At 39.8% G+C, this 13,432-nt stretch overlaps 1 protein-coding gene across 4 annotated transcripts in view; it reads right to left on the reverse strand.

Moving 5' to 3' along the window:
* The window catches only part of RXFP1 (relaxin family peptide receptor 1), a gene marked incomplete at both ends in the record, with an annotated part of 100,959 nt that overhangs the window by 56,811 nt on the left and 30,716 nt on the right, over window positions 1–13,432 (reverse strand). For all 4 annotated transcript variants that reach the window (XM_079715726.1, XM_079715727.1, XM_079715725.1 and 1 more), the window contains one exon: window positions 10,245–10,382. In XM_079715726.1, the coding sequence (XP_079571852.1) occupies window positions 10,245–10,382 (138 nt within the window). The remainder of the gene's footprint in view (window positions 1–10,244; window positions 10,383–13,432) is intronic.

Below are 13,432 nucleotides of genomic sequence, written 5' to 3' on the forward strand. Positions count from 1 at the left end.
TCTGCTATTGTTTCCTTCATTTCTTTTTCATTTATTTGTCATCTGAGCTTTATGATTTCTTTCCTTCTGCTACCTTTGGGGTTTTTTTCTTCTTTCTCTAATTGCTTTAGGTTTAAGGTTAGGTTGTTTATTGGAGATGTTTCTTGGTTCTTGAGGTAGGATTGTATTGCTATAAACTTCCCTCTTGAAACTGCTTTTGCTGCATCCCATAGGTTTTGGGTTGTCGTGTTTTCATTGTCATTTGTTTCTAGGTATTTTTTGATTTCCTCTTGGATTTCTTCAGTGATCTCTTGGTCATTAAGTAGTGTATTGTATAGCTTCCATGTGTTTGTATTTTTACAGATTTTTTTTTTCCTGTAACTGATATCTAGTCTCATAACGTTGTGGTCAGAAAAGATACCTGATACGATTTCAATTTTCTTAAATTTACCAAGGCTTGATTTGTGACCCAAGATATGATATATCCTGCAGAATGTTCCATGAGCACTTGAGAAGAAAGTGTATTCTCTTGTTTTTATATGGAATGTCCTATAAATATCAATTAAGTCCATCTTGTTTAATGTATCATTTAAAGCTTGTGTTTCCTTATTTATTTTCATTTTGGATGATCTGTCCATTGGTGAAAGTGGGGTGTTAAAGTCCCCTACTATGATTGTGTTATTTTTTATTTCCACTTTTATGGCTATTAGCATTTGCCTTATGCATTGAGGTGCTCCTATGTTGGGTGCCTAAATATTTACATTGTTATATCTTCTTCTTGGATGGATCGCTTGATCATTATGTAGTGTCCCTCTTTGTCTCTTGTAATAGTCTTTATTTTAATAAAATAAAGATTTTGTCTCATATGAGAATTGTTACTCCAGCTTTCTTTTGATTTCCATTTGCATGGAATATCTTTTTCCATCCCCTCACTTTCAGTCTGTATGTGTCCCAAGGTCTGAAGTGGGTCTCTTGTAGACAGCCTATGTATGGGTCTTGTTTTTGTATCCATTCAGCCAGTCTATGTCTTTTGGTTGGAGCATTTAATCCATTTACATTTGTTAGTTATCAATATGCATATTCCTATTACCATTTTCTTAATTTTTTGGGTTGGTTTTTTAGGTCTTTTCCTTTTCTTTTCTTTCCTGCCTAGAGAAGTTCCTTTAGCATTTGTTGTAAAGCTGATTTGGTGATGCTGAGTTCTCTTAGCTTTTGCTTGCCTGTAAAGGTTTTAATTTCTCTGTTGAATCTGAATGAGATCCTTGCTGGGTAGAGTAATCTTGGTTGTAGGTTTTTCCCTTTCATCACTTGAAATATGTTCTGCCACTCTTTTCTGGCTTGCAGAGTTTCTGCTGAAAGATCAGCTGTTAACCTTATGGGGATTCCCTTGCATGTTATTTGTTGTTTTTCCCTTGCTGCTTTTAATATTTGTTCTTTGTATTTAATTTTTGGTAGTTTGATTAATATATGTCTTGGTGTGTTTCTCTGTGGGTTTATCCTGTATGGGACTCTCTGCACTTCCTGCACTTGATTAACTATTTCCTTTTCCATATTAGGGAAGTTTTCAACTATAATCTCCTCAAATATTTTCTTGGTGGTTTTCTTTTTCTCTTCTTCATCTGGGACCCCTATAATTCAAATGTTGGTGTGTTTAATGTTGTCCCAGAAGTCTCTGAGACTGTTCTCAATTCTCTTCATTCTTTTATCCATATTCTGCTCTGCAGTAGTTATTTCCACTATTTTATCTTCCAGGTCACTTATCCGTTCTTCTGCCTCAGTTATTCTGCTACTGATTTTTTCTAGAGAATTTTTAATTTCATTTATTGTGTTGTACATCATTGTTTGTTTGCTGTTTAGTTCTCCTTGTTAAACACTTCTTGTATTTTCTCCATTCTATTTCCAAGATTTTGGATCATCTTTACTATCAGGACTCTGAAATCTTTTTCAGGTAGACTGCCTACTTCCTCTTCATTTGTTTGGTCTGGTGGGTTTTTACCTTGCTGCTTCATCTGCTGTGTGTTTCTGTGTCTTCTCATTTTGCTTAAGTTACTGTGTTTACAGTCTCCTTTTCACAGGCTGTAGGTTAGTAGTTGCTGTTGTTTTTGGTGTCTGCCCCCAGTGGCTGAGGTTGGTTCACTGAGTTGTGTAGACTTCCTGGTGGATGGGATTAGTGCCTTTGTTCTGGTAGATGAGCATGGATCTTGTTTCTCTGGTGGGCAGGTCCATGTCTGGTGGTGTGTTTTGGGGTGTCTGTGACCTTATTATGATTTTAGGCAGCCTCTCTGCTAATGGGTGGGGTTGTGCTCCTGTCTTGCTAGTTGTTTGGCATAGGGTGTCCTGCACTGTAGCATGCTGGTCGTTGAGTGGAGTTGGTTCTTAGCATTGAGATGGAGATCTCTTGGAGAGCTTTTGCTGTTTTATATTACGTGGAGCTGGGAAGTCTCTTGTGGACCAGTGTCCTGAACTCGGCTCTCCCACCTCAGAGGCACAGGCCTGACAACTGGCTGGAAAACCAAGACCCTTTCAGCCACTCGGCTCAGAAGAAAAGGGAGGAAAAAAGAAAGAAAAAAAGAATAAAATAACATAAAATAAAGTTATTAAAATAAAAAATAACTATTAAAAATTAAAAAGTAATTAAAAAAGAGAAAGAAGAGAGCATCCAAAGCCAAAAACATATCCACCAATGATAACAATTCCTAAAACTATACTAAAAAAAAAAAAAAAAGAAAGAAAAACAACGGACAGACAGAACCCTAGAACAAATTGTAAAATCAATGCTTTACAGACAAATGACATGCAGAAGCATACACATACACCCACACAAAAAGAGAAAAAGGAAAAAAATATATAGTTGCTCCCAAACTCCACCTCTTCAATTTGGGATGATTCGTTGTCTATTCAGGTATTCCACAGATGCAGGGTACATCAAGTTGATTGTGGAGATTTCATCCGCTGCTCCTGAGGCTGCTGGGAGAGATTTCCCTTTCTCTTCTTTGTTTGCACAGCTCCCGGGGTTCAGCTTTGGATTTGGCCCTGCCTCTGCGTGTAGGTCGCCGGAGGGCGTCCGTCTGTTCTTCGCTCAGACAGGACTGGGTTAAAGGAGCCGCTGATTCGGGGGCTCTGGCTCACTCAGGCCGGGGGGAGGGAGGGGCACGGAGGCGGGGCGAGCCTGCGGCGGCATAGGGCAGTATGACGTTGCACCAGCCCAAGGCACGCCGTGCATTCTCCCGGAGAAGTTGTCCCTGGATCCCGGGACCATGGCAGTGGCGGGCTGCACAGGCTCCCGGGAGGGGAGGTGTGGAGAGTGACCTGCACTCGCACACAGGCCTCTTGGCGGCGGCAGCAGCAGCCCCAGCGTCCCACGCCCGTCTCTGGGGTCCGCGCTTTTAGCCGCGGCTCGCGCCCGTCTCTGGAGCTCCTTTAAGCGGCGCTCTTAATCCCCTCTCCTCGCGCACCAGGAAACAAAGAGGGAAGAAAAAGTCTCTTACCTCTTCAGCAGTTCCAGACATTTCCCCGGATGCCCTCCCGGCCAGCCGTGGCGCACTAGCCCCTTCAGGCCATGTTCACGCCGCCAACCCCAGTCCTCTCCCTGCGCTCCGACTAAAGGCTAAACCTCAGCTCCCAGCCCCGCCCGCCCCGGCGGGTAAGCAGACAAGCCTCTCGGACTGGTGAGTGCCGGTCGGCGCCGATACTCTGTGCGGGAATCTCTCCTCTTTGCCCTCCGCACCCCTGTTGCTGCGCTCTCCTCTGCGGCGCCGAAGCTCCCCCCTCTGCCACCCGCAGTCTCCTTCCGCGAGGGGGCTCCTAGTGTGTGGAAACCTTTCCTCCTTCACGGCTCCCTCCCACTGGTGCAGGTCCCGTCCCTATCCTTTTGTCTCTGTTTTTTCTTTTTTCTTTTGCCCTACCCAGGTACGTGGGGGAGTTTCTTGCCTTTTGGGAGGTCTGAGGTCTTCTGCCAGCGTTCAGTTAGGTGTTCTGTAGGAGTTGTTCCACATGTAGATGTATTTCTGGTGTATCTGTGGGGAGGAAGGTGATCTCCGCGTCTTACTCTTCCGCCATCTTGAAGGTCTTCAGTCCTTTGTTATTTTTAAGGTGCTTCAGGTTATATGATTCCACTTTCCTGGCCAAAATTCTATTTAACGCATACTAAAGACCATCATGAGATCTCAAAGCACATTCATTATAATGTTGCTGATCTCCGTTTTCCAGGAGTAGAGAATGAAGGCTGAGAGAAGTAAGATGTGAGGGTGTCAGAGGCAGGGACGGAGTCCCACCCCTCTGATGCTATTTTAATATTTCACTTTTACTACCAAGTTGGCACTCAGTTTGAAATCGACAAAGATAATTCCTGAATGAGAGTCTCACACCTTTTTGTAATCAGGTTCCCTTGGTATTTACCCAGACATATTCTCCCAAGTATCTAAGAGTTTTAGCTGAAACAGTGAATGGTCCCTCCTTTTTTGGTTCGTCATTGTCACACTAAACACTACTGTAATGACTCAAAGATTTCTTTTTTAGCCTCTTTTCTGATTGCATCTGTGATAGTTCTGCATGGAGATGAATAAATGGGTTAGTAATACATGGCGGAAACATATGGGAATTATATCAAATGGCATAATTCGGGAAAAATTTGTACATTTCCATATTGGAGTTTATCAGTAAAGATCGAAGTTATAAAAACGGTGCAATCAATTTTGACCAGGACTTCCCTGGTTTGGAGTTCAGTCAAATGTAAACAATTCCTGGGATAGAATGAAAAAGATGTGAACTCCAGAGTAACTGCCTAGTAGACATATATATATATATATATATATATATGTATATAAATTCTATATTGCCCAAATATTTTAGAAAGAAGGGATCCTTGTGAATGCAACTGAAAACTTTAATCATTTTATATCAAAAACTTGATTTAAACTTTTCCTTGCATTGTGTCCATAAAAAATGTTCAGTGATTTGATACCTTATGCTTTTTGTACTGAGATATTTTACTTTTAAAAAATATTTTATATTCTTTTGTTTTTTATGGGTTTTCTAAGAGAACTGGAAAATTATAGTCAAATTAGACTACTTGTTTAAGATGTCTATGATAATACAAAAGTAACAGTTCTTTCTAAATATAATTAGTTTATATTATAGTTCAATCCATAGGGAGTCAGTTTAACTTATTTGGTGGTGTTTCATTTTTTTTAAGTGACTTCCTTAAATTTTATTACCACTATTTCCGTTTGACTTTTTTCTCCACTTTAATAATTACTATTGGTGTCAAAGTTAAGTAGCTTAAGGGAATAAGGGAGAGCTTTTTGGAGCTACTTATTTTAGGATGTATCTTTTAAAAGGTCTGACCAAGAAAAAAGTCCCCCCTTCCATTAGAAAAATATTTTTTATTTGACAATATACTAAGCTGTAAATGATCACTCTGAAAGTGATTTTTAACTGTGGGTTTTCCTTTTATATCTAAGATATTGTATTTTATGTGATTGCAAATATCTTTAATGCTGCTTATTCAAATATGCATGAGATTGACATATTCTGAAAAGGACCAACTTTCTGACTTGGTCCTTTTAGACCAAATTTAAATATGGATGTCTTAAAAATGAACAGCTGGGGGAGCATAAATTATCCAGACACTATAAAATGAAGGAAAAAACCACAGCTAGTGAAGGAAATTAAAGTAATGAGAAGCAGGAAGAAATAACTACATCTCATAATTTTTATGACCTGGACTGTAAAAATGGTGTGAAATTCTGACATCCCTCTTGGGACGTTCGAGCCCTTTCATGCATGAATAGGAGCAGCATCTCAACTGGCCATCTTTGAGGTTTTGAGCGTAGTTCAATTTTTTGGTATTTCCAGATGACTGCCACTAGTAGAGTGTCAATTTTTCGTATAGAAACAAAAAAAAATTGATAATAATTGCAATAATGGAGTTTGGTAGCAAGTTAGAATGCTTGCACGCCATACTGAAGTCTTGATTCAAGTTTAGTTCTGCTGTGGCTACTATTTCGCGTGCATCCCTTACTTCCTGCTCACTTGGGTTTAGGTCAGTGGTTCTCAAAGTCTACTGTGCATCTGAAAGACACAAAGAGCTTATAGAAACTGCAGGGCCAGTGGCAGAGTTTCTGAGTCAATAGGGCTGGGATGGAGCCTGAGAACCTGCATTTCTAACAACTTCCTAGATGCCGCTGATGGGTTTGGTCCTGAACTACATTTGGGGATCTGCTGATCTAGGTGAATTTCAGGAGAGTTATGTGATCCTGGCATAAGAAGACCAGGAACAGTTTAACATAATATTTGTTACAAAGACATGTCTTCATAAGAATGGATTATGATTTTCCCCAATTTCCAATTTCCAAAATTGGATGTGGGGATTTTTAAATGTCGACAATGGTGAATAACAAAGATTTTAAAAGAGCATACTCTTTTTCGTTTTTAAAATCTTAATTACTTTCCAAATGTCACCTGTATTTTTAATAATTAGTAATAGTTGATTAAATAAATGCTGTTTATTTTCACATGCTAATATTTAAGGTATTTATACGCACATGTAGCTAGAACTTAAGTTATTTGATCCATGCTCTGAATATTTCTTTTTCATAAAAGGTAGTAGTACACACCATTCCCTGCTCATGTCCGAGATCCTTAAGATGATACATTAGCAAGATCTTTTTTTTTTAACATCTTTATTGGAGTATAATTGCTTTACAATGGTGCGTTAGTTTCTGCTTTATAACAAAGTGAATCAGTAATACATATACATATGTTCCCATATCTCTTCCCTCTTGCATCTCCCTCCCTCCCACCCTCCCTATCCCACCCCTCTAGGTGGTCACAGAGCACCGAGCTGATCTCCCTGTGCTATGCGGCTGCTTCCCACTAGCTATCTACCTTACGTTTGGTAGTGTATATATGCCCATGCCTCTCTCTCGCTTTGTCACAGCTTACCCTTCCCGCTTGGGGAGAGATTGCTTACACTACCTTGTCTCAACTTGCTTCATACTTCTCTTCACACCTACAAACCAGTACTTCCCTGGTTTGGAGTCCTATCAAATGTAAACAATTCCTCGGGTAGAATTTCAAAGAGGTGAATTCCAGAGTAACTGCCAAGTATGGTAGTCAGTAATCTGGTCTGCCCAGATTTACTGCGTGCCCATTATATGACAAGCATTTCTACCCCTGTAACTCACTTAATCCTTACAATAAATTTATTACTCCAATTTCACAGTAAGGAACGGGACTTAGCCCAAAGAAATGATTTGCTGAAGTAACGACAGACAGAAAGAGGCACTTCCAGGATCTGAGCCTGAAGCTTCTGTTGCCTGGTTGAGGAATCTTGCTACAACTTTGTTTCTATTTTAAAAAGAAATCACAGGGAGATCAGCTCTGTGCTTTGTGCCCACCTACAGAGGTGGGATAGGGAGGGTGGGAGGGAGACACAAGAGGGAGGGGATATGGGGGTATATGTGTACGTATAGCTGATTCACTTTGTTATACAGCAGAAACTAACACATCATTGTAAAGCAATTATACTCCAATAAGGATGTTAAAAAAAAAAAAAAGAACAGTACGGCCGACTTAAAAATTGCTTCAAAATTTAAAAGGCTAGATCTCATGTTAAGTGTCCTTACCATAATAAAATTTAAAAAATTTTAAGTATAATGTTGGTATTTAGTATACATTAAGTGCTTAATAAATATCAGTTCCTTGTCAAAAAAAATAAAAATAAATGAAAGAAGGTGAGGGAAATTTGTTGCTTTTGCGATTACTGTCATAAACTACTCACAACTACTGATTTTATATGGACAGATTTAGAGTGCTAGTTGGGAGAAACTGATTCCAGCTTGGGATGAAATTGTTTTTCTAGATTTCTGTTTTAGCCAATGACACGAATAAGGAAGCTTTTTGCCTTTTAAAAACTCTAAACCTTTTGCAGAGCTGTTAAGTTACGAACACTTTATTTGTCGAAAATGCACATGTACACAAATACACAACATTTCATAGTTTTCAGGGGATTTACAGACCCCGCACCGTGCCCGAAGATTTTCTTGATTCTCAGAGTCCACTGACCATAAGATAAAAACCACCCTTCTGGGCAACTCAGCCCAAGTTTGGGGTAGGCGTGGCAGGAATGTTTTTACAGCTACTTGGAAATTAAAAGCAAATCCTTGGATTTTTTCTTTGGAAGTAAAGGTGTTAAAATCTATATAATGAGCAGCGTATAAACTTAATGGAGTGAGCTAAATAATAATTAAAATCTAATTTATGAATACTGAGGTGGATTTGATTTGAAAAAGAAAAGAATGGAGGACAAGAGAAGGATGAAAATAAGAAGGGGAGTTGAGAGAGAGTAAAGGAAGGAATGCGGGTGGGCAGCTAGAGAGGAGTAATAGAAGGGGAGACACATGGAAATGACGGGACAGAGAGGGAGAGGCTGGTCACAGACCTGCAGATAGTGGAAATCACTGCAGGAGGAGGAGGGAAAGAAGAAACAGTTATGGAGGATGCATCTCCAACCTGATTTTGCTTCCCATTAAGTACTGTTTCCACAAGAGTCATGCCCATGCTTGTCATCAGAATTCAATTCTAAGTTTGAAGAAATAGACCTGAATGTCTTTCCTAGTGTTATATTCTCTCTATTAAAATTCACCAGGATTCAGAGTAATGAACATCCTTCAGGACCAAATATAGAAATCTGCATAATTTATCTCCCCCCAAAATAAACTACAGTTACATTTTCAGGAGATGGGGGAAAGCTTACCCACCTCCTCAATAACTATCCCTGAATCAAGAGGACACATACACACACACACCCCTACATACACACATAACTACAAAATCAAGAGTGTAGAAAAATATCACTTCTTCAAATATCAGCTACTGTTTCAATAAGATAAATAAACAGACAAATCATGGTTGCTCCTGGAAATATTTAAATTAAAAGACAGACCTTCCTAAGGTCATGCAGGTGGGACTCTTTGAGTCACTGCGAGTTAATATTAATGTCTGTGGGAAAAGTAAATGTAATACCAACTGTGTCAAGCATGCCTGCAGCCTGCCCTCCCTCTGTCTGAGGTCCTTGCACTTAACTTTGAGCTGCTCTCTGCAGGAGGAGCACTCCATTTCCCCTGCTGGAACAGGGCTGGCCTTATGACGTGCTTTGGGAGGGATGTGGCAGAAGGACCAGTGTCCCTAGCTGTCTCAGCCCAGGTTGCAGGCACGGGGAGAGAGCCAACCCACAGAGGCCTACAGAGGCATCGAGAAAGCGCAGCAGAGGCAAGAAGACCGTGTAGCTGATCTCAGCTGAGCCCAGCTGGGATTGCTGCCCCACAGAATCTGAGCTAATACATAGGAAAGAATGGATTTTTTTAAAATTGTAGTATAGTTGATTTACAATGTGTTAATTTCCAGTGTACAGCAAAGTGATTCAGTTGTACATATATATGTCATAGTAAGTAAATATATATATATTTTCTTTTACAGATTCTTTTCCATTATAATTTATTACAAGATAAAGAATATATTCCCTGTGCTGAACTCTCCTCAATACACTGTAATGGCCTATATGGGAAAAGAATCTTAAAAAGAGTGAATATATGTATATGTACACCTGATTCACTTTGCTGTACAGCAGAAACTAACACAACACTGTAAAGCAATTATACTCCAATAAAAATTAATTTAAAGAAAGAATATATTCCCTGTGCTATACCTAGGTCCTTGTTGTTTATCTATATAGTGGTGTGTATGTGTTAATCCCAAACTCCTAATTTACCCCTCCCCATCCCTTTTCCCCTTTGGTAACCATAAGTTTGTTTTCTATGCCTGTGATTCTGTTTCTGTTTTGTAAATAGGTCATTTGTGTCATATTTTAGAATCCACATATGAGTGATATCATATGATATTTGTCTTTGTCTGATTTACTTCACTTAGTACGATAATCTCTAGGTCCATCTGTGTTGCCACAAATGGCATTATTTCATTGTTTCTTATAGCTGAGTAGTATTCCACTGTGTACATATTACGTATACACACACACAAACATATATATGTATAAAACCGCATCTTCTTTATAAGAATGGATATGTTAAGCTAATAAAATAAATGTAAGATTTCCTTAAGTGCCATATATTTTGTACTTCAACTTCATTTTCTCATTTCCCATTTCTCTCTGTACCGAGAGGTCTCAGCAACTTGACCCCGGTCCTCCCTCCCCTGGTGCTCCTGGGACCCGACCCCCGTCCAGCTGTAACTCGGGGCATGCTCACCACAGTTGTCCTCGTCCTCCTGGTTCCCACAGTCGTCCACGCCATTACAGTGGAGCAGCTGAGGCAAGCATTTGGTGGTGTTGCCGCAGGGGAAGTAGCCCAGGGCGCATGAGACATCCTGCCCGCTCCCGGGAACAACTGCGAGGAGGGAAGGGAGAGAGGTTTACCCAAGGCACTGCAAACAGCGGTTTCCCCACGTTCCACAGACCTTCCTTCTTGTCAGCCTGGCAGGCACTACCGTCCGTATGCAGCCTCACCCTGCGCACCAGCCTGACGCCAACTATTTTCCAAGAACCTCCACCCCTAAAGGATGTTCTTTTCCGTGTCCCCAGAAGATGCCAGGATTCTCCGCTCTTTGCTTTTTCTCATGTTTCCCGCCTGGAATGTCCTCACCATCCCTCTTTTTCTATGAAATGTCTGCCCATACTTGACAGTTGAGCTCAAGTCCCCTCTTCTCTTTCAAAAATGTTTCATCCAATCATTTTAAAAATCAAGACTTTCTTGCATTGTTACCATTGGCTTAGAATTACGGCTGGTCTGATACTGGGGGAAGAAGAGGAGGGGCGGTAACAGGAAAGCACTGCCCAAGCTCACTCATACGGGGGGTAGTTCCCGAGGGCAAGGTCCTGCGCAAGACATTGTGCTATAGCATCAAATAAAATAGTTCCTGACCTTTTCACATTGGCTTCTTTTACTAAGTAATATGCATTAAAGGTTCCTCCATGCCATTTCATGGCTTAGTAATTCACTTCTTTTTAGTACTAAATAATATTCCTTTGTCTGAAGGTACCACAGTTTATCCATTCACCTAAGGAAAGGACATCTTGGTTGTGTGCAAGTTTTGGCAATTTTTAATAAAGCTCCTATTAACATATATGTGCAGGTTTTTGTGTGGAGGGACATAAATTAACTGTGCCGTTTAAAACCTCATATTTATATGATTTCAAAGATTATTGTAGAATCCAAGATAATCTGTTGCTTATTATCTTTACTAAGTTTGTAAATCATTGAGACCTTATAGAATAGTAATAATAGTCAATTATAAAGAGAAAAACAGAATAGTTTGAACAGTCAATAAAGCTTATTGTGTAAAAACGTATTTGTGGTCTATCATCAAAACATGAAAAGAATAAAAGTGACTATTTCCTTTGTAAGATACAGTGGAACATTTTGATAACAAGGCAGGTGACATTCTCCTAGGGGAGAGATCCATCTATGTCAGGTTTTGACTGTCCTTGCTTGTTTCAGAGAACATCATTTGATAAAGGAAATAGTCAAATCTATTTAATAATGAGCTTTTTACACATAATGTTCTCACTTGTGAAATTATTTAAAAATTATTTATCAATCTCTTCTCAACAAATTGGTTAGAACAGAATCAAGACACAGGATTTGTATACCACAGGATATCATTGGTAGAACATCACACATTTCAGAGACCTGCAGTGTACATATAAATACATTGATCTGTGGTGAGACTGTTTTACGTATTTATTAATTTTTTAAGAACCAACTTTAAAAATCAAGGGTTTCAGAAAAATTCTTTGATGAATTGTAAGGCTGCAGTCACAGAGACTGTTTGAAGACATTTTAACTAAACATACCTGCTTGTGTTTTCATCCTGCTGTTTTGAAAATTCCTCTCTAACTTACTTTTATGAATATTGTACTTTTATGTCCTGTCTTTAAAATTTATATTTAGAAGCAGGTATAGTTGTTCTTTTTAAAAATTATTTATTTATTTATTTATTTAATTTTTTGGCTGCCTTGGGTCTTTATTGCTGCGTGCGGACTTTTCTCTCTAGTTGTGGCAGGCAGGGGGCTACTCTTCGTTGTGGTGCGTGGGCTTCTCATTGTGGTGGCTTCTCTTGTTGCGGAGCATGGGGTCTAGGCATGCCGGCTCAGTAGTTGTGGCTCGTGGGCCTAGTGTGCGTGGGCTTCAGTAGTTGTGGCACATGGGCTCAGTAGTTGTGACTCGCGGGCCCTAGAACACAGGCTCAGTAGCTGTGGCGCATGGGCTTAGTTGCTCCACGACATGTGGGATCTTCCCAGACCAGGGCTCGAACCCGTGTCCCCTGCATTGGCAGATGGATACTTAACTACTGCACCACCAGGGAAGACCCAGAAACAGGTATAGTTCTTTAATGATAGTGTCATGAAATTAGTCCTACATTTTCAAATATTATGATTCAATAAATAAATTTGGAATCTTAGAGACATTTTAAAAATAACTTTTTTATTTTGAGATGATCTCAAACTTAAAGAGAAGTTGCAAATGTATTATTAAGAACGTTTTCCCCCTCTGAACAATTTGAGAGTAAGTTCCTGACCATGTTCCATCCCCCTAAAAACTTTGGTGTGTATTTCCTGTAAGAAAAGACATTCTCCTACTAGAAGGACATTCTCCACACTAGAACCATCAAAATTAGAAAATGAACATTGATCCCTTACTGCCATTTAAATTTCAGAACACATTCAAGTTTCACATATTGACCAAAAAATGTCCTTCATAGTGAAAGGATCTAGTTCACAGTCACTGCTTGCCTTTTGTTGTCACAGTCCTTTAGTTTCCTTTGATCTGAAATCATTTCTCAGTCTTTCCTTATCTTGAATTATTTTTTAGAGTGTTCCTGAATTTTGGTTTATTTCATCATAATTAGATTTAGGTTAGGCACCTTCGGCAAGAAATTCACAGAAGAGATGCTCATGTCAACCTGTCAGGTAGTGCAAAATCTGCTTTGTCCCATTCCTGGTGATGATCACTTCGGTCACTTCATCAAGGTAATGTCTCCCACACTTCTCCACTGTAAAGTTAGCCTTTGTGATTAATAAGCATTTTGTAGAGGGGGTCTTTGAAGCTATGTAAAAATCCCTTCTCCAGATGAAGGTATTCCCCTGCTCTCTCCTGAATCAGGAGGAGAACAACCCTTATCACTAGAGAAGGAAAGTTTTCACTGAGATGAGTCTGCACAAACAAACTACTAAAACAAGCCTCTCTTCCATTGGTTTCCCCATGGGTTTACCTGCCCACAACTTACCACCTATAGAAGCCCAATCACCCCCTTCCCTCTCTTGTCACTTTCCCACAATTTATCATCTTTGTTAAAATAGTACATAAGCCCTCAAGTTGCTGTACCAATTTACATTCCCACCAACAGTGTAGGAGGGTTCTCTTTTCTCCAAATCCTC

This window comes from Hyperoodon ampullatus (assembly GCF_949752795.1).
Source record: "Hyperoodon ampullatus genome assembly, chromosome: 1".
NCBI lineage: Eukaryota > Metazoa > Chordata > Mammalia > Artiodactyla > Ziphiidae > Hyperoodon > Hyperoodon ampullatus.